At 39.0% G+C, this 26,181-nt stretch overlaps 1 protein-coding gene across 6 annotated transcripts in view; it reads left to right on the top strand.

Annotated features, from left to right (window-relative positions):
• The window catches only part of TNRC6B (trinucleotide repeat containing adaptor 6B), a 204,143-nt gene that overhangs the window by 127,192 nt on the left and 50,770 nt on the right, over positions 1-26,181 (top strand). For all 6 annotated transcript variants that reach the window (XM_039863399.1, XM_039863401.1, XM_039863400.1 and 3 more), the window contains 2 exons: positions 18,022-18,109; positions 22,293-22,314. In XM_039863399.1, the coding sequence (XP_039719333.1) occupies positions 18,022-18,109; positions 22,293-22,314 (110 nt within the window). The remainder of the gene's footprint in view (positions 1-18,021; positions 18,110-22,292; positions 22,315-26,181) is intronic.

Genomic DNA, 26,181 nt, shown 5'->3' with positions numbered 1-26,181 from the left:
GTAGGTGGCACTAAATGAACGCATGGGAAAAATAGATTTTATTACAGAGGAAGACCCTTTGTTTTAAACAAATCGTTTATAAACGTAGGAACTTTATTGCAACAAATTATAATACAGCTCACAACTGATCTCACTGAGAAACGCTGCCGTAGTAGACGAGGGCGGAGCTTGGATCTAGGAGCATTTGAGCACGTCCTAGCTTGAATGCTCTGGCCTCCCGAACTCTGTCTAAATCTTTGCTGGTTGCTCATGGGTTATGGAATGTGTAGTAGGCAGTCCTTGCCGAAGGATCGCCAGACTCTTGATAGCTGAGGGCCCTGAAGGTGGAGCCAGAATCCCAAGAGTCCTGGAGCCAGGATGCAGGGCAAGACAGCGAGCGAGAGGGTAGACTCGTGCATTTTCTTCCTCCTTTGAAGGAGGGGTGGAAGTTTGGGTGAGCCCGCTTCACTCCCCACCTGCCGAGGAGCCTTTGTCACTGTGTCAGTGACTTAGAGGGAGGGAGAGACTGTCTGAATCTACCTCGCTGGAGGCAGTGAATAGTTTTGGGAGTATGTGTGCCCACAATTGTTCAGGTGTTTGCTTAAATCATTTTATTTTCTTGGAAATTTTTTTACCTTTTGGTTATCACCTTTACAGTTTAGTTTTGGTACTCAATGTTTCATTTCCCTTCTCCTTTCATCTTTTTTTTTTTTTTTTTTTTTTGAGCAAAAGATGCACATATAACTGTGGCAAGCTTAACTGTGGAAACCTCAGGTTGGCCAGAATCGGCAGGCTTTGCTAATGTGCTTTCTTTCTTCACTTTCCCTTTTAAAGCCTTTGTTTTAGGAAAAAGGAAATTGGTGTGTTGAGAAAGCAGTTTTAGCTTTTCAAGATCGGACTCGTTGGTCTCTTGGTAAGGGCCCTGGGCATGTCAAATAAAATGAGTAAAAAAAGCTAAAGCAGGCGTGTAGGGGAGAGCAAATAGCCGTAAACTTGAACCCCAGAGCGGAACCTGATATGCTCTTAGTGAAGAGGCTTGGCCATTCCTTGGCAGCTTTAGGTTTCCCAAAGATGGTGACATTCTTCTAAAGCATCAGTCCCCAGCCTTTGTGGTACCAGGGACCGGTTCGTTCGCTCACCCGCCGCTCACCTCCTGCAGTGCAGCCTGGTTCCAGGGGTTGGGGACCCCTGTTCTAAAGTGTCCTTTCTCCCTCCCACCTTCCCCACCACCCCAGCCCTCCCCCGCTCCGCCCCCATTCTGTCGCTACTTGGCCTTCTGTAGTACGTCTAGACACTCAGGCTGGAGATCCCAGCTCTTCCACCTTTCCCTGTGACACAGCATAACATAGTTTTCTTTTTGTCAGGGCAGTTGTTTCCTTATTTTAGGTACACGAATTGTTTGACAGTGGTACTTACCTGTGTTTCTAAAACAGGTCTCCAGTGTCTGGCAGATGTTTGAGGAATCACATTCCTAGACCAGCTGACTGCTCAGAAAATAGATAGTGCAGATTTGGTTAGTTGTTTTCTCTCTTGGTGATAGTACCGTTAGGCGAAGATCGTTGGTACCTTCTTCCCCGCTTTATTAATTCCTCCTGTCTACCAGCTGCCTGCCGCCCCTTGTTCCAGGTTCCCACTGGACGATGTGCCCAAGCCTGCCCTCGTTCTAGGCGTTCTGTGTATTAGAATTAAACAACTGCTTGGTGAACATGGAGTGTACATAAAAGGTGATTTGATGAAAGATTTTAGTGGTCAGCGTTCTGAAGTTAAAGTGTCCTGGCCTATCTGTCTCTTTTTCCATTTTAAGGTGTGGCCAGGAGGCAGGATGACTCATACCTAATAGTGGGGCACTTTCCACCCTGGGAGAAGTAGAAACAGCATAAATTCTTACTCTTTGGCATCTCCCCTGACCACCTCTCATGCGGTATTCTGTCTTCACACCATTTGATAGCCTCCCTCACGGAGGTAAAAGTAGGGAGTCTCTGAAACCACTTCCTGTCCATGTGAGCTTATTGTAAGGAGGGTTTCATTCCATCATGGCTGATCTGGACAGCCTGCACGTTCCTGTGTGGTGGACCATGCAGTCCCCTCTAGGCCACAACATGAAATGCCGTGGTATGGGAAATACAGGTTTAAAGGGGATGGGGAGGCAACAAAGGGGCAATTTCTTGGCCATTTGAAGGCTTTGACTAGAACAAAAAGAAAGTGGGGGTGGAGGGGGATGCATCCCAGGTGCGAGCCAGAGAGGCCAAGGGGCGTGGGGCTTGTCTGGGGACTGGAGGGTTCTCCCAGGGAAATTGTGGCTCCTTGCTGAAGCCTGGCCGTGATCTTGCTTCTGAACTCAGGATAGCGTTATTGCTTTGACCATGCATTTGACTCCCAGGTCCATTTTATATTGCTTATTCAGATACATTTTTGGATTATCATTTTTTTATTTTAACTTTTTATTTTGAAATAATCGTAGATTCACATGGACCTATAAGAAATAACAGTAAAAAAAAAAAAAGTTGTAAGAAATACTCTTATGTACCCTCTACTATTTCCCCCAATGGTAACTTCTTGCTGTATTATCTCTTTTTAAAATTCAGTTTATCTAGTCAGTAGGGGTAAACAGTTGTCTTATAACCACCTACCTTTTCCTTTTCTGAAACATTACTAGTTTTTTATGTTTCTGGAGAGAGTCTCTATTCATATGTAAAGAATTACATATAAGCCCCCTTTTCTGATACACATGATAGCATAAAATACACTTTTTTGCATCTTGCTTTTTAAATTTAACAATATATCTTGAAGATCTGTCTTCATTAGTATATCAAGGACGTCCTTTTATAATTGCATAGTATTCCCTTGTGTGAATAAGCTATAATTTATTTAACCAGTCTCCTAATTGTCGGACTGTTTCCAATCTTTTGCCATTATAAACATGTTGCAATGAATATACTTTACATACATAATTTCCCACACGTGTAATTATTTTCCTCTAATATATTCCTAGAAGTGAGATAGCTGGGTCAAAGCCTATGTAACACTTTAATTTCGACAGATAACTGTCAAATTGTCCTCTGTAGAGATTGTACCAGTTTATTCTCACCACCAATATATGTGAATGCCTTTTTCCCTGTCTCCTTTGATAGCATTGTGTTTTTACCAAATTTTGTCTTCAACAATTGGTAAGCAAAAAGTGGTATCAGTATAGTTTTAATATGCTATTCTCTTATAGGGAATGCAATAAATCATCTTTTCAGTTGTTTTCAAACTCTTTATTTCCTTCTCTGTGAACTGTCTGTTTATATCCTTCACTCACTTTTCTATAGAATTGTTGGTCTTTTCCTTATTGATTTGTAAGAGCTCTTTATGTATTATGGACCTTAGCTCTTTGTGATATAAATTGTTAATATTTTTCCCAGCAAATACTGATTTTATCATGGCAATTGTTTTAAAGTTTTTATATATCTGTAGTTTATACAGATATAGCAATCATTTCTTTATGGGTTTTGAGTTTGTGTCGTAGTCAGAAAGCCTTTGTTCATTCTGCAATTATGGAAAGAAAAATTAAGCACAGTTTCTTCAAGTGCTTTAATGGTTTCCTTCCTTCCTTCCTTCCTTCCTTCCTTCCTTCTTCCTTCCTTCCTTCCTTCCTATTAAAATCTTTCCTCCATCTGGAGTCTGTTTGCATGTGAAGTGTGATTTATGGATCTAATTTTATATAGGGGTCATGCCTTCTCAGGAATCCTATGTGTCTCGTGCCTCTTTGTGTTACCTGTGCTCCTTCTCTGGTGCTTTATGCGTAATAGGTGCTTGATACAGAAGACACTACTGCCAGAAGCACAATAGGAACCCTGGGCTGGGTATTGTTATTTGTAATTATCTCTTTCTAATTATTTCTCTCTCTCATTATGGCCAGCCATGATCCCTGATCCACACAGCTTCAAGATAGGTAGTGAAGCCCCCATTATATAGGTACAGAAGCTGACTTAGAGGCCAGATAATTTGCCCAAGTTCCTGCCATTAGTGTCTGGACCTAAGATAAATACAATTAGATCTTAAAACCCTCGCACTTCAAATCCCGTGTGTTTTCTCTTTACCCAATGACCTTGGTAGAGGGCTCTGCTTGTTGTAATGGATCACGCTTTGATGTGAGATTGTGGGAGGTAGAATCAAGGAAATGTTGCAAACTGAGGGTCCTGAAACACAAAGAAATATGTAAATACTGCACACATTTGTTAAGGGAGTTCCTGTACGCAAATGACATATTGAATGTGTAATTCTTAACGAAAAGTGGGAAAAAAGATCTTCGATACCTTGTCTAAGAGAAACTTAAGTATTCTCAGAAAAACATGATATTTAAACATAGCTATTACTGAGATTATTTGTGAAAAATTACAATGATAGATCATTCAATAAAAATTTTCCTCAGATACATAAATAGAAATCAGGTACAAAACTGTTCATATAGTGAGACTTAAATATCATCTTAAATGGAGGTAGGCATCCTGTATCTGAACCTGAGGAGTTAAACACAGGTATGTGTTGGTTTAGCTGTTACCAAAAGGCCGTATGTAAATAATATTTTAAATTTTGAGTCATTTTCCCACGATGTATAATTTTAGTTGAAGAATTGGGTCAAGTTCATGAGATAGCTTTACCATGTATCTGGTTACTTATTGACATTAAACATGCTTATCTTTCAGAAATATACATTTCCCTCAAAGTAATTCAATTATTATCATTCAGTTTGCTAAATTTAAATGCCGACTGCTGGCACACAAGAACAAGACTTTCCCTTTTTACTATTCTGAAAATAGAGCACAAATTAAAACCATTGAGAAGTAGGGTACGACTGTCACCTGTGGAATTCTGAATTCAGAGTTCATTTCCTTCGCTGCTAATTTTTTCAATACCAAGATAAGTGTCACAAATAACACCCTTTCTTAGAGGGTTTCCAGAATTAGAATAACAGGCACAAACTTAATAAAACGGTAGTGGTGCAGGAAGCTTCCACACTGCCTGTCTCACTCACTGTTTGCAGTAGGTGCTGTGTGATCCCAAAGTCCAAATCTCTCCCATTTAATGTCTCGCATAAAAAGCTTGGATTGTTTTCCCCCTAAGATACAGATCTAGAAAGGTGTACAAAAATCACTTTCCTTGGTGGGCCACATTATGACAACACCTTCCTAACCTTGCCTGCTTCTTTTGTCAACGTGGTATGACATTAGCCTTACCCTGGGTCAGAAGAGAGCCAAATGAAATATTGTTTGAATTCTCTCCTTTTTTTACTTAGGTTTAAGTAATGCTTTTAAAGATTTCCCTGCATATTATTTAGCCTCATTTCTTATGTGTGCATGTGTAGCCCCAAGAGAGAATGTAGCTTGATCAGGAGACAGAAGGGTCCAGAGCCTGAGGGTTAACAGGTCCCAGTTGAGGGCACATGCTTCCCAACTCTCTTCCCCTGTGTTGGTGACCACAGACCTTGCAGAACCTTCCATACTTCTCCCTTGGGAGTGCACACACAGGAATGAACCTTAGAGCAAGGCTTCGATCAGCCTCTTCAAAGATGAGGCCCTGATACGGATGGACATGTTTAAACCGCTGCGGGCAGAGATGTCCTGTCCACTGAGCCTCTCTTTGCACATGGATGCCACGTACCTTACAGTCATATGTCACGCTTTAGTTGCTTTAAAATCGCCTTTTAATGGAGTTTCAGCTTAATGTAATTTTGGTTAAATTGCTAACAATCTTGTTCATTTCAGATGTCAGTTATTATTATTTATTCTTTTAATATAATAATTGCATTGGCCCATGTGTGGAAGCAGGCAAAGAAGGGGGAGAAGGTACGTGAAAACAAAAGCAGCCCCACTCTACTGTTGATAAGTTGTCAGTTCTTCCAAATAACATGGGCCTCACAACTATGGATTCTGATTGATAAACATCTTTTCGGCTGAGGAACTGTATTTCATCACTGTCCGTGGATTTCCAAAGCCCTGGCGCAGACCGCTGGCCTTCGTTTCTCCTCGCTTTCTTCGCTGTTGCACGCGAAGGGTAGAGAGCGCTTCTCTGGCTTTTGTGGGTTTGTCTGGCCCTTAAGGTTTAAGCATAGTTTTTAGTGGTTCCGGGATATAAATATTAGAGTATGATGCTGTTCTTTAGCCCGTTTGGATATTTATAAAACTATTCCTAATTCCAGACTGCCTTTAGGAGCCTTGCATACTAATTGTAGTATATGGGGAAGTACTTTCAGGAGTAAGATGGGAGATTTATTCACCAAATCTTAGCACGGTAAAACCTAAGGGGTTCTTTGAACTTGCAGAAGCTTGGTGTAAAGCAAGCAAAACTACAAGAATAGTTCAGAAAATAGCGGATTTGATTCTGAGTTACAACACAAACACGCCATGTAGACATTTCCAATTTAATGAAACCTCATGAGAAAATCCAGTGAAGATGCCTGTAGTTTATGGGGATCCTGAGCAATGAAATGGAAAGGTAAAGGTCTAAAAATTCAAACATTTGAATTAGAAAGCTTTCTTTCACAGGAGGCTTCATTGCATTTAAAAATGAAACTTTATACTCATTGTAGGAACATTATCTACGCATAAGCTCCGATTTAATGATTTGCCATGTTAGGGAACAGTGTGCACACCTTGGGTGAAATTTCAACTGATAAAAGAGATCTCATTTGTACTGGTATATATTAGTCAGGGCCGACAGGAAAACAAGCCATTCAAGGTATTCCATGTAGGGAAGATTTCTTTTTCCTATTATCCTTTTTCTTTTAGCCCCTTATTGACGTATAATTGACATATAATAAACAGCTTATATTTGAAGTGTTCAGTAGACACTAAATGTTGAACTATGTATACAAGAGAAAACGAATGTATCTTTTATCTCCAGAGTCTGTGCCCATTTGTCAGTCATCCTTCCCACCATTCCCAGCCCCTCCCCAACCCCCAGGAAACCACTGATCTCTTTGTGTCACTATAGATTAGTCTGCGTTTTCTAGAATTTTATACAAGTGGAACAGACAACACTTTAGTCTGGTGTCTTCCCTCAGGACAATTGTTTTAAGGCTCATCATGTCGTGCGTATCAATAGTTCATTCCTCTGATTGCCAAGTAGTAGTTCATTGTGTGCTGTGCCACGACTTATTTATCCACTCACCTGCTGGTGCACATCTGAGTAGTTTCCCGTTTTCAGCTATTACAAATAAAGCTACTGTGAGTATTCATTTAGAAGTCTTCGCAGTAGACGTAGGCTTGGAATGGCTGGGTCCAATATGGTAAGTGTATGTTTAACTTTAAGAAACTGCTAAACATTTCCAAAGTGGTTGTACCATTTTATGTTCCCAGCATGAGAGTTCTAGTTGCCAAAACTTGATATGGCCAGGTTTTTATATTTATATATATATATATATATATTTGGACATTCTAATAAATATGCATGGGGTAGCATCTCATTGTGGCTTTGTTTTTTCTTAAGACTGATAATGTTGAATATCTGTCTATGTGCTTATTTGCTCTGTTTATATTTTCTTTGGCGAAGTGTCTGTTCAAATCTTTTGCCCACTTAAAAAATTGAGTTGTTTTCTTACTACCGAGTTTTGAGAGTTCTTTATAAGGTATATATCTAGACAGAATTCTTTCTTTTTTTTCATGGTGACATTGGTTAGCGAAATCCACTTTAACAATAAGGCATGTGTATATTTACACTGTGCGCAGAATTCTTTACCAGATATGTGGTTTACAAATATTTTTTCCCAGTCCGCAGCTCTTTTCATTCTTGTAATAGTATCTTTTGAAAAGCAGAAGTCCTTAATTTTGATGTGTCAAATTTATCAATTTTTTCTTTTTATAGATTGTACTTCTTGGTAGTGTATCTAAGAAATAATTTGCCTAACCCAAGGTCACAAAGACTTTCTCCTAGAAAACATCTTTCCTGATTTGTTCTAGTTTTAGGTTTTATATTGAAGTCTACGATCCATTTTGAGTTAATTTTTGTAGATAGTACAAGGTAGAGATTTAAGGTTCTTTTTTTACATATGGCTATCCAGATGTTTCCATACCATTTGTTGAAAAGACTGTCTTTTCTCCACTGGATTGTCTTGGTACCTTTTTTGAAAAAAAGCTGTCCATCCCGTGTAGATCTGTTTTTGGAATGTATTTTCTCCCATTGAACTTTTTGTCTATATCTCGGTGCCTAAATCATACTGTCTAAATTACTGTATCTTTGCAATAAGTCTGGGTGTCAGGTTGTATAAGTCCTACAACTTTGTTCTTTTTAAAAAGTTGTTAGCTATTCTAGGTCATTACGAATTTTGAAATGAGCTTGTCAGTTTCTACAAATAAAAAGTCCTGCTGGGATTTTCATAGGTACTATTTTGAATCTATAAATTAATTTTGGGAGAATTTATATCTTAACAATATTGAGCCTTCCATAAGTGCAATATATCTATTAACTAATTTAGGTTTTTAAATTTTTCTCAGCAACGTTTTATAGTTGTCATTGTGCGGCAGTTGCACATTTTTTTGTCAGATTTACCCTACGTACTTCATAAGTTTTGATGTTACTGTAAATAGGATTTTTTAAAATTTCAGTTTCTGATTGTTTGTTGCTAATACATAGATGTGATTTTATATGTGATTTTTATATCCTACAACCTTGCTAAAGTCATTATTCTGGTAGCTTTTTTGTAGATTCTATTATATCTTTTAAGAAGGAAAGGTTATAATATAGAGAGTTAAAGGCTCAGACAACCATTAGAAAGTCTGGGCGGTGGAGCGGATTCAAGGAGGCCACTGTCATTGTTGACGAAGTCGAGTGCCAGGTTCTCAGGAAAGCAGTGATCTCAGCTGCCTGCAATTCCAGTATGGCTTTAGCTCATCTGGAAGCTACTATAAAAGTGAGAAATCCTGTCTACTGATGGCCTGTGTGTCTGCTTGCAATTGTTTTCAAAGAGCGTTAACCTCTCTTCTGCCTTCCGAATCTCAAGTGGGTGCCTCTGGTTGGCAGTGTCTAACCCAGAACAAATGGAAAATGGGATTCTGGGAAATGTAGTTCTAGGTCTTTTCCTGCAATGCAGGGAAGACTGTAGGAGGTGGTGATTCCAGGCTGACAGACAGTCTGGCACACAGAGCATTAATAGAGTTACATGTAAGATCTTGCACTTGGGCGTGGAGAAGTGACTTAGCGGTGCTATGTTAGATGGCTATAACTCAAGAAGATGTGATTTCCAAGAAGGCAAATGGGTTCTTTGACATTATGGGCATTGGTATATTATCTGGGACAGTGAAGTGGTAGGTCTTCTCTGCATGCTACTGCCTTGCCCAAGCTTGGATGAGTGTAGACAAACTGGAACATGTTTTTAGGGGCTAATGACCCCAGTGGTGAGGGGAGTAGAAAACCAGGTGAGAATGCCTCAGGGGTGTGTGATGGATAACTGCAAATATTTAGAAGACTTGTTCTTTGCAGTCTGAAAAGGAAGGCTTAGGACCAGTGAGTAGGAGCTTTAAGGAGACACTTTCTAAGGTAAGTGCATAGCTGTACTGCGATGGGAGGTCAGGCGTTTCCTTTGTTAGAGATTGTTGGGCTGTCTGGCGAGAGTACATAGGCTTAAGGAGAGGGATTTCAATTTAGATGTTCCTCAGGCACCATTCTTAACCCCAAAGTTCTTTGCAGGGAAAAATCCCCTAAATCATTGGTTACAACTTTTGCCACATGGACTTTCTGAAAATGAAATAGAGTTCTTTTAAATATATTATCTTACTTTATTTGGTTTGAGTAATTCTAAATAAACCCATTTCTTACATGTGCCTCAAAATAGAGAAAGTGGGAAATTTGTGAGACGCTTAGAGTCGGAGGCTGGGTGTGCAGAAGTCTTATTGTCATATTTCATTGATTGTGAAACTTGCATTCTTTACATGCTTGACATCGCTGACATCTGCATGCAGGTGATGGTACTTTTCAACTATTGATGCCTAACATTTGCTGTCATCACATTTTTTTTTTTGCATGCACAGATTTGGTCCTAGCTATTCCTAATGTCATTTGAATGGAATCCTGTGTACATTTGGTGCTATATGAGTTCTTTAATTGCCTTTTAATATATTGTCATAAAGATTACCTTGTAATTTGGCACTAAAATACAGATGGGCATAACAAGGCATAAGCTTGATATGCATAAAGGTTATTTATCCTTGGAGGAATGACTACAATTCTATATTTTCTTAGAAAGAAACAACCAAGTGTATGAAATCTGTGCTATTCAAGGTAAAGTCCAGGGATCAGCAGCTCATTAGAAATGGAGATAGGTCTCAACCCACATCTACTAAATAAGAATCTGCATTTTAACAAGATTCCTGTTAAAGTTTGAGAAGCATTGCTTTACACAGCTTCATATGGGAAGATAACCCTTATGTAGAAGGAGCCGTGTTGAATTTTTTTTCTATGGGCCACTCAGTGCTAGAATGATTTTTATGCTTCAGTGCTATTTGGCCTTATCTACTAATTTGATATCATGTGCAAATTACATTAGCAGCCTATTAAATTCCCTCAGTCAGATCCAGCAAATGAAAAAATGTTAAGAACAAATCCAACACATTTATTTGGAGTACCCTCCTATGTAATTTCTTCTGCCTGAATGAATATGTTCTAATATACTATCTTTACATTTTTAATTAAAAACATTCTAAATAGATACTTCAAGCACTTTACTTTTTTCATTGTATTTCTTTTGTTCATTTTCCTCACCCCAAATATATGTGTGATATCAGCCCTTAATTGGTTATGATTGTTAATGGTTTTGTGTCTAGTTATTTTCTTACTGCTTTATAAATTACCAAGATTACCAATTGTCTTTTAAGAAAATAAATGCTGTACGAGTCACATATATTAGATGTGATTTGGAAACTATATAACTCTGTGTTGGACTGAGTTCTTAGTGTGCAGATAGTAGCATTCATTCTCACTGGTGTCGGGGATCTATTAAATGGTGACGCTGTCTCACAGATCCTTGGGAACCACACCACGGATCTGGGGGCCCCACAGGAGCCTTTTCCTCTTCCTGTACATCCAGGCAACCACTGTTACAGGGGTCCACCCCAGGACTGCATGGTCTCTGCCATGCTCCCTGGGAGGTGGATGCCCTCCACCCTGTCCCTTTCTTGTTAACGTCACACTTGAGCACAATTTATTGGTAGAACGTAAATCCCATCTCAGACTCTACAGTTATGAGGGAGTTTGGGAAGTAGACCAGAAGGGGCTTGGAATTGGAGTAGGCTAAGCTGATGCACGTGTCCTCCACAAAGTCACATCATAGCTTCTGTTACTATTATGTCACTGACATTCTTAGTAAAAGAATTACGTTATGAATTATGTGGAGGAACATTTTAAATATGCCTATGATATCATATTTATATATCTAATGTACTTAAGGCACGGAATCTTGATTGGTAAAACTATAACAGTTTGGACATGTTAGGGGTGAAGTTTTGATTCTAGAATATTTTTGGAAATACATATCTATGAATGTCAGGACTAAACGATTTCTAAGGTTCTTTTTGACTCAAGTGACTTTTATAAAGAGCTATTTAAAAAATTGTTTAAAGTAAAAGTCTTTGAAAAAAATGTAAACAGATGACTAAAAGAGGAATCAATGTTAGAGGCGCTTTTTTTTTTCAATTAAAATTTTTATTGAGATCATTGTAGATTCACGTGCACTAGTAAGAACTAACACACAGAGATTCCATGTGGCCTTTACCCAGTTTCTGCCAATGCACTTCTCCAGCTCGGGAGCAAGCCTTCTACTTAACTATTCCCTCCACCTGGTCAGTCACTCATTTCTCAGATAGTTTTCTTCATTTAGATCTCTACTCAGACGTCAGTCCCTCAGGAGTTGGTGAACCTTTCAGGTAAAGGAACCTATCTTCTTCCCTGTCCCTTCCCTCTTGGTGACTCTCTATTCACTTTCTTAGCTTTACTCTCTTCATGGCATGCATAATGATTTTCTGGCCTTACGTGTTTGTTTTGGCTACCTCCCATCCAGAATGGCAGTCAAGGGCGGGAACTCTCTCTTTTACACACTGTTACATCCCCAGTGCTAAGATCAGTGCCTGGCACGTGGTAGTAACTCAGTGTATGTTTGTTAAATGGTTTAACTAGTTGTTCTGAAGCTTTTCTCGTCAATACCTTGTTCCCTGAGAGGGATCGAGAAGTGTCACTCAGTCTGTAATAGCCCATTTCTGTAATATTTACATGGAGGGCTTACTGTGTTCCTGGTATTTGTGCTCAGTACATATCAAAGAAGAGTAAGGTCAGCCCCATGTGTTCAGGGACTTCATCAGTAGCAAATGTCAGCTCACTGTCCTACAGTGTGCTGAGTGCTCTGAGGGAGGCCTGCCAGTCACCTGTGAGGACAGAAGCAGGAGCCTCTGAAATATTGATACCTGAGGAGAGACGCAGGCTGAGATTGGAGCTGAGAACAGAGATGTTGAAGTGTCTGTTGTGTATGTGTGTATCCTGGTGCCAGTTTGGTTTCTTATTCAGTTGTCAGAAAATGTGTCCTGGTAAATTTGAAAAACGCAGTTACTCTAAGGAGGGCCCCTTCTACCTGTCTACTCTCTATAGTCGTGAGGGAGTTTGTCTTAAACCTTTCAGCACTTTCTCCCTACCTCCTGTTCCAGCCTCCTTGCCAGGCACACCAGTCTCAGTCCTTTACATTTGCCGTTCCCTCTCTGCCCGCTTCCAGACATCCGCATGTCCTTTGCCTCAGCGGGTTTCCATTCATAGGCCACCCCATCCGAGAAGCCTTCTCTAACCATCACATGTATGATGGCGCCCTCTCCCCTGCCTGTCATTCTCCATCAGCTTACCCAACCCGGTCTCTTTGGGGCACTTGTTGCCACCTGAAATGCATATGTTATACATGTACTTTGTTGTGTATCTTACTTGGTTGTCTCTCTCCCACACTGGAGCTTTTGTTCCTGCTGTGTTTCCAGCACTTAGAAAAGTGCCTGGCTCATGTTTCGTTCCCGGTAAACCTTTGTTAAAGGAACGAATCACTTCCTGGGCCTCCTGGTAGAAGGGAAATGAAACACAGGAGCCCCCTCACCAGTCTCTGCTTCCCAGAGCCCCGCTCAAAGCAGCCACGCAACAGAAAAGTCATTGCATGTGCTCTGATGCTGCCCGTGACTGCCAGCATCTGCCTTGGGACTCCTCGAGGGCCGGGCAAGAGGCAGGGCTGGAGTAGTGGGTGTACAGAGGAGGGCATGTTTCTCGTGAATTGGATTTGTCAGGGGAGGTTTCCTTGAAGCAGATGAATGTTGAGCCAAAACTTGACAACAGGGTAAGATGTGACTGGCAACAAAAAGGAAGGAGGAAGGTGTTTATGTCAGGTATGAAGGATGGATGAAGGGAAAAGGTGGAAGTTGGAACTGTACTATGAGTGTCCTTGAGTGTCAGCTCTAGGGAGTGGTCACCTAGATCTGACTCTCTTTACTTCCTTGCACGGTCTTGGACCCTTGGAGGCTTTGGCCGTGTGATGAAGAAGGTTTTTTGGGCTGTCAGCATCGTTCGTCTGTGTTCTGAACTTGTGTACAGAAAAGGATTCTTGCTCTGCCTCAGCTCAGGCAAATATTGGATATTTCCTCTATTCAAGTACTGCCTTTCTCAATAAACAAGTCACTTGTACATCTTGGAACTAACTAACGGTCATTTAAAAAGAAGAAGAAAACACTGTTGTGTTTTCTTGACTTTAGACATCCTTAAGAGCAGGTTGGCTTTTTACCATTCTGGATTTATTCTAGATTACACTGTTTGCACTTGCATCTAGCTGTGGACTTAGAGATGGGAAAAATATGAATGACTTTTCCTGCTTTCACACTTAGAAGCAGTTATGGTTAAGTAGGACCTGCCTAGTCACCTGGCATTTGTATTTGGTTGCTGTAAGAGTGGTTTGATTTTTGAGGTATAAATAGATAATATTTTAAAGTTTAGGCTTAAATACAAAATTTTAGAGCAGTAGTTCTCAGTCCTAGCTACATGGTAGGACCACCTGGATGGGGGTGCTTTTAAAAAAAATCCTCAGAGATTTTTCTATGTAATTGATCTGGGATGCTGTCTAGGTAATGGTTTTGTTGATGTTTGTCTTTTGGATCTTTTTTGGGATGAGCGGGGACAATCTTGTACTTAAAGTTGCAAGTATGATTTTTTAAAAAAAACTACTTCTGAATCATTTAAGAATAAACTGCTGACTCGATGTCCTATCACCTGCAATCTTAATGCTTATTTGTAAAAAAAAAATAAGAATATCCTTGTACATAACCACAATACAGCCAACAAAATAAAAAAAAATTAACACTAATACATTACTGTCTGTCATTTAACCTTCAGCCCCTACTCACGGTTTGACATTTGCCCCCTTAATGTCTTTTATAGCAAAAGGATCACACTTTGCATTTGGTTATTGTGTCTCTTTAGTGTCTTTTTGTTTAGAACAGTTTGCCAATCTCCGTGACGTTTATGAATCTTTAAACTGTTGAAGATTGCAAACCAGTTATTTTTATAAAATGCCTCTCAATTTGGGATTGTCTGTTTTCTCATGGTGATATTTAAGTTATACTTATTTGAAAGCAGTTTCATAAAAGTGGTGCTGTGTTCTCATAGCATCCTATCAGGTAACTCAGAATTTCAGTTTGTCCCATTACTGATGATGTTCGTGTGGATTACTTGATGAAGGTGGTATCTGCCAGGCTTCTTTTCTCTTTTCTAGTTAATAAGTATATTTTTATGAGGAGACACTTTAAAACGATGTGAATATTCCACATAGTTTTCTAAAAAACAAGAACATCGATTTATTTTCCTACTTATTTCTGTCTGTTTGGACTAATATTCTCCTATTTTATCCAATGGCTTATAATCTGTTACTATCATTATTTATGTTTATGCTAATACATCCCAGATTTAGCTTGTAGGAGCCCCTTCAAACTGGCCTCTGTGACCATTTGACACATCTGTCATTTGTTAAACATTTCCTTGCTTTGCAAGCAGGCATTTAAGGTTCATCATGTGCTCTCCTTATCCTGGCCCCCAGATTAATTCTTTTTCCAAAGAACTCTGGGTTTTTTAGTGAAGAATGGTAGTTAGAAGCCACAATCTGGGTACTAGATGTGTTCATTGCTATTTGGTGGTTGGTTGTTCCCAAGCCCTCTCAGTAATAGAACTAGGGATGGGGAGAAAGAGGGAGAGAGAGAGGGTGAGAGTGAGAGAGTGTGTGTGTAAGACTACGCACACAGTAGTCCCCCTTTCTGCACGAGGGGTATGTTCCAAGACCCCCAGTGGATGGATGCCTGAAACCATGGATAGTACCAAATCCTATATGTACTGTTTTTACCTATACACACCTTTTCACTTAAAGGAAGCACTTTGTGCCTTTTCTTTGGCATATTCAAATTGCCAGCATCACCAAGCTGGCACTTTGGGGCCACAATTAAGTAAAATAAGGGCTGTATGAACACAAGAACTGCGATAGTGCGACAGTTGATCTGATAACAAGACAGCTAAGTGATTAACAGGCAGGTAGCTCATAGTATATTAAAAACCATGAGTTCCTGCCAATAACTGATTGGTCCAACTCCACAGGATTCTTTTGATTTTTCTCTTTTCATTTTCATAACTCCTTTTTCAACACTGAAAATCTGCCTGTCATTATCCTTAATATATTTATTTATTGATCAGTCCCCCTGTATATAACCAGTCTCGCATCAGTACCACCTAGATGCCGTCCCTGCCTGCATGCCCTCTTCACACTGCTTAGGCTCTGACTTCGCAAGCTCCCCAAACGATGTCAACGTGCAGCCAAGATAGAGCAGAACTGAGTCAGAAGGTGAACCGCACACTATTTGTTCCATCATTAAGTGAATGGCAGGTTTTTAAGTTAGGTTTGGTTTGGGAAAATAAATTCTTCCTAAGGAAGTGAAATGTAAAGAGACGACTCAATTCTGCCAGAATACGTGGTAAAAGATCAGGGTGAAAGCACAGCCTGTCTCCTGGAAAGCTTTGAAAAATATTTGTTTTGGAAATAAATCTGCTTGTAGTGAACATGAATTTCAGTCCCTTTCCCTGAATTACCTGTTTATAGGAAAAAATATTTGAAAAGGTTAGTTGTTTTTTAAGAATGTGTCTCATTAAAGACTTACTGCTTTTTTTTTTTACACTGCATTTTTAAAATAAACTATTAATTTTAGAAGAGATTTAGAAAAATTGCAACTCAATGCTTTTTAAAGGATCAAATATTAAATAGGAGATATTCGGACTGTGGTTGCTCTCTTTCTATAGTCAGTGGCACTTTAACGTATGGAAACTAAGTTACAGTAACTGGGTCCCGAGAACCCCATGTTCTCCTTCCACTTGCGGCCAGAGGAAGCAGGAGGCTCTAGGAGCCAAATATAACAGGATCTGTGGTCAACCTACCTTAGATGGTCAACATCCATCTTGCCAATTTTCGTAAATCCATTTTCTTAAAGTAATGCACGGCTGCAAGTGGATTTTCACCAAGGGCTCCACACTGAGACTGATAGGCGTTATCTGACTCCAAAGAAATCCAGCTCTAAACCTAAGGAGAATTCAGTAAAATCCCTTCTTTGATTATGTTTTTGAAGTTTTCATGCAAGTTACCTTTAGAGTGTGAACTGTGCCATGTAGGCTTTTGTGTATTTATGCCCAGAGGTACAAGAGGAGAAAAACCCACGTTTGTGAATGTGGACAGAGCCACTGGAAACTTGGCATGTAGATGAAACTCTTGTTGTTGCTGTTGTTGTTGTTGTTGTTTTAGTAGTTTTAGTCCTTGTTTTCTATAAGTAAAGCATTAATTAATTGCCTTTTCATGAGAGCGTGCCTCAGTGTTGGTCCCCAGGACTTTCTCTAGTGGTCGAGTGATTTCCACTCCCCCAGCGTGAGTCCTTCAGGAACCATCTTTGCAATTTTTGCCACATCTGCAAATGTTTACTTAACATTTTTCTTTAGCTTGTCTGACTTTTAACTTAGCCTTGTTCTCAATGATTTCTGTGAAACCACGGATTTGATGTATTGATCCCCTAAAATCACAAGTACTGCAGGCAGTATCTATTGAATGCTTTGGGGACTTGGGAACTAGATCTCCAGTTCTCCTTCTTGTTCTGAAATTCAATAAGCATACTTTCTGGGGTCTCTTGCCTTGAGCTTTGAAGTTACACCAGTGCTTGCTGATGTGTTCTTAGTTGATAAATACAGTGAAAGTTGGCAGCTTTCTATATATATTAGAATATATTCTGTAATATATTAGAATTAATATTACATTTTAAAGTTACTTTTTAAATGTGAGGTATAAATTACATTTTAAGAAATTACATTAATTTCTTAAGATTCAGCACATTTCCTCAGCTAGAATGTTTATTATCGTGTATTATTTATATTTTGATTGGGAGGAGCAAAACCTGATTGTCCTAATTCAGATATGCTCAGAAGATGCAACTGTGAACTCATTCAATAAACAAATACATGGATATATAGGACACTTGGTACCTGCCTTAAAAACACAAGATATAGAACATAGAGTGTTGTGTTAACCACTCTGAAGATGTCAAGATGTCATGGGAAAACCTAAATTATAATAAATACCTGCGTACCATAATTGAATTAATATATTCGGTGTTATTTGTGAGGAATATTGCCAGAAGCCAACTGGATGTTGTCATATATTCACACTAGATTCTTTGCTGAGTTTAAATAAACTAATATTGTGTGTATGTGTGTGTATTTTAGGAAGATGTCATAAAAACTCACTTTAATAGACTTCTTTGAAACCAAACTTAATGTCATGTTTTGCAAAAAGGGTTACAAACCAAAATGCAGGGGTAATTAAATGGTGAATTTTGTACATCCTCCTCCTAGTTTAAGTAAAATACTGTGTTCTGCTCAGTCAGTCACAGAGATGAAACGTTGCCTTGCACACCATCTACAAGTGTTCGATTTGCTACAAATACAGCTGTGTAACCTTCTGGTGTGACATTACTTTAACAGAGAGAAGGAGCAAGAAAGGGAAGAACAGTTAATGGAAGACAAGAAAAGGAAGAAAGAGGATAAAAAGAAAAAAGAAGCCACTCAGAAGGTAGGTTTAATCAATTATGCCTGTTAAATAATGTTGCAGCTGATTATATGAAAACAACAGTAAACAATATTGAGAAATGCAAGACAGTTACCAGCACTTGAACTCTCGTCGTATTTCCTTAATTGTATCATAATTAATCTCTGTTTTCTTAAGCAAGTTATAGAATAACTTCAGAGTTGCTGGAGTTTGCCCTGCTGTTCTCCTTTTGGTCCGCCTCCAGCATTGTCATTTATATGAGCCTGCCTTTTGATAATTTCCTAACAAAACTTCCCTTATAGAGGACCTGGTGGGCCTCCTTAGAGCTTTGAAGAGGAGAGCATCGTATGGCTTTGAGGAATCTGCTTAGGGAAAAAGAGATGCTAAAAGAAAAAAGATGTAGGGTTGACAAATGTCAACTGTCAAGTCTTAGACGAAGTGTTTGACAGGGCCTTCTGGAGCAGAGAGATGTTAGGCACTCCCCTCTGCCCTGCTCCCTTTGCTGCAGATCGTGCCCCCGCCCTGGACCTCGGCTGAATTTATTTCCCCACCTTGCCACTCTTTTAAGCATCTCCTGACTTGAGCTTTGGCTCAACAGGGTTGTTTTGATCCTTTTTTGGAGGCACAATGATCTGCCTGCAGTTCTTGTTACCATACCCTTGGGAAGCAGGGCCCCACTGTAAGAGGCAGGTTTGAGGGTCTCTGCTGTGGTCCCAGTGTATTGAAGCTAAGTTTAGGGAAATTGAATCTAGAAGGAACTCTAGATTTAGAAGAGACTCAAGGCAGTCGAACACAAGCCAGTGCAAGTTTGTAAAAGGGACACCACAAGTTTTTCCAGCATTGTTGGATATTGCATTTCCCGTAGTTCAGTTTTCTGAATTATCAAAATTAGATCATGTATGAGTGCCAGCATTAAATAATACTGGAAGTGTTTTCCGAACTGGTTGCCCATGCCTCTGCCACATTAAGCCTGTGAAATGTAATTTATCTTTTCTTCTTGACTTAATTAAAATGAATATTCATTATTGGTTGGTGCTGTAATAGACTTCTGTGCTCTTTCGGATCTTGTCTGCTTTTAGTTGTGTTTGTTTCTATCACATCCTCATGCTCTCAGGGTGCCTTCTTCTAATGCATTGCTTCTAACTTGATCTTGTGAGAATTGTCTAAAATGACATTAAAGAGTCTTGACTAAAGTTGTCAGATAATGACTCAACGGCTCTTTTTATACTTTCTTTGGGGTATGCAGCCACATTCCGTGTCATCCAGGTTGCAGATAAGCAGCTCCAGCAGCCAGCGGGTGTTACGGGCATTACCCTGCGCCCTGCACATGCTGACCCTCCAAGTGGAGCGATGGCAGAGCGAACCTTGGCGAAGGCTCTTTCCTTTAGGGCATTCACATTTCATCTACAAAATTGGTAGAAAAACTAGGTTTTGCAGTCTGTGGGAATAGATGGTTAATAGGCTGGACATTGGGGAGCTTGAGCAAAGACTGGTATCAAGATGCCAAATAGAGCAATTGATTAGGATGTGTACAGTCCATCTTCATTCTTCACATAGATAACAGTGTTCTCTTAACATGAAAATATCAATATCTAGAAATGATTCATATCATATGAATCTGTAAATTTTCATTGTGGCTCCCACTAATAGAAAAATGACTGAAATTAAAAATGGTGTGGGTTTGTTCAAGAGTAAATTAGGATTATTTATGCAGAGAATGCAGATGATTCAGCTGGATGATCTGTGTGCTTACATCTGCATGAAGAACTGGTTAAGACATTATGGCAAAGAGGAAAATCACCATAAATAAAATTCCAGGGGGTTAATTATGAACAATAAAAATTCAGTCATTTTGTTCAAAATGTTCCAGATCAGCTGACACAGGATCTAGGCCAACACATGGCCTTTGGTATTGTTTTATACTGAACCATTGTGAAATTTTAGAATGAAATTGTGATTTAGCAGTTTTAAGGAGAGAACGCAAAGCTTACCATGTGATTGTCTTAGTGGTTTCCAACTTTATTGTAGAGACTACACCTCAGCTAGGAGGCATAAAATGTGCTTCGATGCAAAGAATTGTAGAGAACGTGCCAGAGGTTCTATTATGCGGTCATTCAGTCAGTCAGCAAGCATTGTGGTGCCTCTTACTGCTTCCACATCTTTCTCACTGCCTAGCCCATTGCTTTATAATCATCTCTTCGTGCGTGTCTCTCCCCGTTAGACTGTAATAAGTTTCTCAAGGTTTTATTCATATTTGTATTTCCAATAACTGGGATAGTGAGTGCCTAGTGCTTAAGAGTCACTCAAAAATATTTGTTTAATAAATGAATGATCAAGAATGAGTGCTGGCAACATAATTTTCTCGAAGAATTGACTTTCATTTAAAGTTAAGTTTAATTATTTCCATGCAGAAATTAAATATGAGCTTTTTCCATTGTGTTCGGTGGTAGTTTGCTCTTTCTAGAGCCATCACTGAGTAAACTGTTAGATTTCCATTCATGAGAGGTGTCAAAGAAGGATTCCATTAACATTCATTAGGCTGATGTTGCTAAAGGATCATTGTTTAGTGTTGGCAGAACACATGCTTTGAACATCCAGCTTTTCACCGTCTGGGGGCAGCTCTTTTAACAGAACCCACACTATAAGACATATTTGACATTATTTGGATTTGTCACTTACAATTGGGGAAGGCATTGACTTCCTGTATAAACTGATCTTCAGAATGGCATTCTAAGAAACACGCACAATGGTATAAACCTTAAACTGCCTTAAAGAATTGGTGTGGATACAGATCAGTTCATTCTTAGATAAACGGGATTATACAAAAATTATACAGTTGAATTGAGATCTGTAACAATTAGCACTGAGAAACACATTCATTTTAAGATGCTGTCTACCACAAATTCAATACAGTAGAATTAGCTTGTCTTTTAATGCAAGAATTTAAGAAACACTCCAGGAGGTCACACAAGTAGATTTTTTAACTCATTCATTGTCTGACAGGTGGTGCGCCTGGAATCCATTGTGCAATGAGCTGGTTAGTTACGGGACGTAACCCACCAGAGATGAACATGTTTTCGTGAACACCCACAGCAGTAATTTAGTATGATTATGAGTCAAAAATAATCAGACCTCTTCTTTTTCTATGAATATTTTATTATAAAAGTCAGAGAACCAATATACAAATGCTTTGGAAGATTAAGTTAGGCAAGGGGGTCAAAATTATCCATGATCTCAATAATATAATAAAACCCCTATTGAATTCTGGAGCATTTTCTTTTGGATGTTTTTCTTATTCATGACCTTTTGTGGTTTTGTTTTAATATTATAGGGCATATATAATTATGTGCCCTCCTTTATTTTCCTCTCTTAATAGCAGAAATAATTTTTCATGTGGCTCCTAATCATTTCCAAACTCTCTAAAAACCTATTATTATATTCAACCTGTCCAACCTTTTAGGTCAATCTCTTCTATAGATGTATTAGTATATAAAGGAATACCTTTAACAAAGCAGTCTGTATTTGTTCAAAATTTACATATTTCACTCTTTTGCTATATTTCATGCTGTTCAAAATTTACATATTTCATTCTTTCGCTATAAACTTTGAAAAAATATCAAACATTTCCTGAGCATTGGCATAGGATATCTCTAATTTTTACAGCAGTCTTGTGCAGAGAGATACTAATATCATCTTCATTCAATAGATAAATAGGAAACTCAGATCACACAGCCAGGAGGGGGCACAGCTTGGTTCCGAAACCTACCATGACCTCTGATACCTCTGATAATGGGTCCCTGAACTCTGCTTTCTAGATTTGAGGTTAAGCGTTTGAGTCCATACTCACAGGGTAATCTTTTTGTCTCTATGGCTAATTTAGTTTCTGGGCCACATCCATTTGCTTTTCTCTAGTCATAGTAATCAAAATGGCAAACAGCTTTCCTGGTACAAGGACCTCATCGTTTAGTGAGAGTGGAATGCTTTTTGTTTTAATTTTTAGTATGCTTCATAATGATGGTCATGTAAGTTATGATGGCCATTGTCTTTAGAAGGATGTCTAAACTGCCTCCGAGCTTTTTCTGGATTTTAACTATGCTTGTGTATCTGATAGCTTGAATTACTTGAGTTATTGGAATTAAAGTATTCTTAATAATACCGAATTAGAAAGCAAATCTCATTTACTTATGTCTCTTCATTTATTTTGCAGGTCACGGAACAAAAAACCAAAGGTAAGATTTTTTTCCCCTTTTAAGTCATTAGAACCTTTTGTGGTTTAGATTTTACACCCTTGCTGACTCAGCCTCCAATCCACTTGATAAGTGAGAGTGAGTGTAGAGTAATTAAGGATGGATGTTTGCAGTCACTAAAGAGCAGTAATGACAAATTAAAAATACTTGTAGTAGTGTTCGTAGTGGCCTTAAATTTTTTTAGGAAGCAAAAGAGATTAGAAAAAATACTTTGTTTTGAAAGTATATGGGTCAGGTTTTGAACTAAACCTTTTCAAAACTTTTTTTAGAACAATAACAAAAAACAAACACTAGCCCCTTATTTACAGGTAGAAACTGTAGAGGATTGTTAACCATCTTGGTCCATGACATGTACTGAGTCTGAAATGGAGTGTTATACCTGAGATGGTCACACTATCTTCTGAGCTAGAGCCTGGAACATACACATTAAAAGGACAATGCATTTTAACTCTGTTACAAAATAGTGATGTGTTATAAAAAGAAGCAGATGTCCCTCAGGTCACTCTGAACCTAATGATCTGTGTGTTTTCAGTTCTTTCTCTTCTGTTAAATTTGATCATACAGTCTTGTCTGGTGATGGTTACACTTTTGGCCAATTTCCCTTTTGAATGAGAGACTTAATTCTTTGAGACTAATGTTCTAGCTCCTCTTCTTGCCCGCTTAAATATGTGATTCTCAGCTAGTGTATGCATTAGAATTATTTGCATAGACTTGTCAGAATACACAAGCTTGGGCCTCCTCCTAAACCTTCATGACCTGAGAGCACAGCCCAAGCAGATATATTTTGAGAGGCTCTGCAGGTAACCCCAGTACCTGCCCCAGGTTGAGAACCATTGACCTGGATGAAGAGAATCAGATATGACTGATAACTTGGGGGAAGATAAGGGTGATGGAGAGGCACTCTAATGATTGGTTTCTTCATTGTTTTGTTTCGTTTTGGGTTTTTTGGGCTACCAGGCCAAAAAGCACGTCACACAATGTTGGAAGACTAGTGCTAGTTTCTTAGGAAATCTAGTTATGGAAAACAAGTTTTCAGATGACGACATTACTGTAATATATTTCTAATTAAAAGGCATGTCAAAGGAGAATGTAGTCTGGGACTTTGTAGTGGTTTATAAAATAAGCTGAAACCATTCTCAGTTATAATTATATTAATTAATTAGAGTAGTGTTCTCTCTTTGTACTTGCAACCAGTTCCTAATCCCAGGATAGGCTTTACTTTGGAAGTACTTGCAACCAGTTCCTAATCCCAGGATAGGCTTTACTTTGGAAGTAAATTACTTGTTTGAAATGTGAATTATACTTTATCATAGAAATAGAGTTATTGACAGTGGTACAGTGTTCGTATTTTCTAAACCAACATATTGTCTAGAAAAGGATTGAGGCACATAAGTATGTATAGTTATAGAACTTTTTGATGATTTATGGGCACAACAGATGAGAAAATTGGCATTTTCCTGGAAAATCCAGCCTCTGGTCGCTGGAACATGGTGGTTGGGTGCCTAGGCCTGTAACAAACAACTCACAAAGCCAGGTACTAGCTGAGCTATAGAAACAAGCTGCTCTGTATGGCAAGTGGTATTTCTATTGGAAAACTGAAGACCCATTAGGCATACTTTATTAGATTATCTTTTTTTCTTTTCTTTTTGGTACCAGGCCTATTCTCAGAAACATATTTCTTTTTCCTCTGCCAAAGTTTTAAAAATCAAACTTTTTTCTACTTACTACTGAATTTTCCTCCCAATTAGGGTCTTTCTCATACCTACTGAAAAATGAAATACAGCCTCACAGTTTCCATACCCTCTCCACCCCACCCTACTCTATCCCACCATCAAAAGTGAAAGTGAAATAACCCTAAAGTGAGCTGAGAACCTGTTTTGGGTCTCCTTAAGGGATTTAATTGTTAGAACTAAGAATAATAAAAATTATTCTCGGGGTGTTCTATACTGTAAGTAGTGGGAGGCCCCGATCTTTCCACTTTTGGTCCCATTTTATAGTCACATCTTCCTCTTTGTTCCCAAAGGCCTGCCAGGGAGCTCTAAATCCCATTCTTCATCTCTTCCCTGGCTGGTCCTTTTCCTCTTTCCAAAGGTGACGCCTCCTTCAAACAACCTCCCCTTAACCCTCAGTCTCCCCTCTTTCCCCAGCAGACCCCATAAGAAAAAAGAAAAGACTGTGTTGGTGCCAAGTCTCTGGTTGTACAGAGGAATGAAGTAAGATTTGTCCATATTTCAGAGAAAAAGTAGATTTATTATATATTCTTCCTTTATCGTCCATCATTTAAAAAAAGTGAGAAGTCTGGAGAGAACAGGACAGGGCTTTCGGCTGGAGGTTAGATGAAGACATGGACTAGAGATGGGCCTGCTGCCCAGGTAACAAGTAATAAAAAGCCCTTTAGGTAGAAGCTAATATCCTCCTTTGTTGGATATTAGGCTTAGAATTGAAAGAGTTTGTGGGATTGATGTAATAGATCAGATTTAATAGGGATAAAGATTAGGATTAAAAAAGTTAGACCATATAATGGAGGAGTTTGGACATAGCAATATAGCCTTATTAAAAAGCAGTTAGTGTGATGGTTGGCCTAATGGGAGTTATCAGTATGAAATGACTGATTTATAAAATCTAACCCAACCTTAAGTTGCATTAGTAGAAATACAGCATCTGGGGAAGGATTTACAGTTTCTGTAATGGGCACCACACTGTAGAAAGGAACAGATCAACTTCTATGAACCATGTGGAATTTAGGCCAGATTAGTTAAGAAATGTGAACCTGTGTCACCTCTGGAAAGGTCGAACATCAAGGGATGGTTAATCCCCAGGGCAAGGCTTCCTACCTGGGGACGGTAGGGTAACTGTCTTCAGAGATTTGAAGGGCTCAGGTGCCTGACGCTTAGCAGTTCTTTGGTAAATGACCAAATTCAGCTGCCATCTTGCAACTCTGATTAAGGGGATAGGAGCAGGAGTTGCCAGGTATGATCTTCAGTCCAAATCTGACTCACCACCTGTTTTTGCTTTGCCCGTGAGCTAAGAATGTTTTGCACGTTTTTAAATGGTTGGGGGGAAAAAATAAAAGAACAATATTTTACAACAATGAAAATGATATGAAATTCATATTTCAGTGTCACAAATAAAGTTTTACTGGAACACAGCCACAGGCATTCATTTGTTCATTGTGTATGCCTGCTTTTGCCCTACCAGTGCATAGTTGAGTCATTAAAGCCTAAAATATTTACTCTCTGGCCAGAGAAAGTTTGCTGACCCCTGATCAAGAGTACGAGAAGCCCACAAAGGAAGAGCTAAGGAGTTAGCTGGAGTGGGTTTCAAAACAGAGAAGGAGGGAATGGCCAGTAGTGTCAAATTGCAGAAAAGTCAAAGAAGAAAAGGTCCAACAAGTGTCCATTAGATTGGCAATGAAGATCACTAGTGATTTAATGAGGAGAGAAGTTTCCAGGGAGACCTTAGCGCAAAAACCAGTATGCACTGAGTTCGAGGAGTGAATGGAAAGTAAAGAAATGGAGGCAGTACTTAGAGGTTACTGAAAGTTGTTCAGTGCTCATTGGCCACTCATTGTATGTCATCAGTCTTTGAGACTTCTTGTATTACATTGTAACTGATTATTCTTCAAGAGATTTTCAGTCGAAAATAATGTCTTTTCTAGGGCTCATTTGTATTTGAACTACTTTTAAAAATTTTCTAGAAGATCTTATGTTTGGCACCGTCAAGGTGTTTAAAGAAAATAGTAATTTGTATTGGTCTCACCTGTTTCAGAATTTCCTTAATACTTTTTTCTGAAAAAGTAGTCTCTTATCGAAGTTTTTCATAGATAGAAGCAATTAGAAGTTCAAACTG

Source organism: Pteropus medius, unplaced genomic scaffold, assembly GCF_902729225.1.
Source record: "Pteropus medius unplaced genomic scaffold, Ma_sr-lr_union100, whole genome shotgun sequence".
Lineage (NCBI taxonomy): Eukaryota > Metazoa > Chordata > Mammalia > Chiroptera > Pteropodidae > Pteropus > Pteropus medius.
The sequence above is the reverse complement of the archived record's forward strand: the minus strand, read 5'-3'. Positions and strand labels throughout refer to the sequence as shown.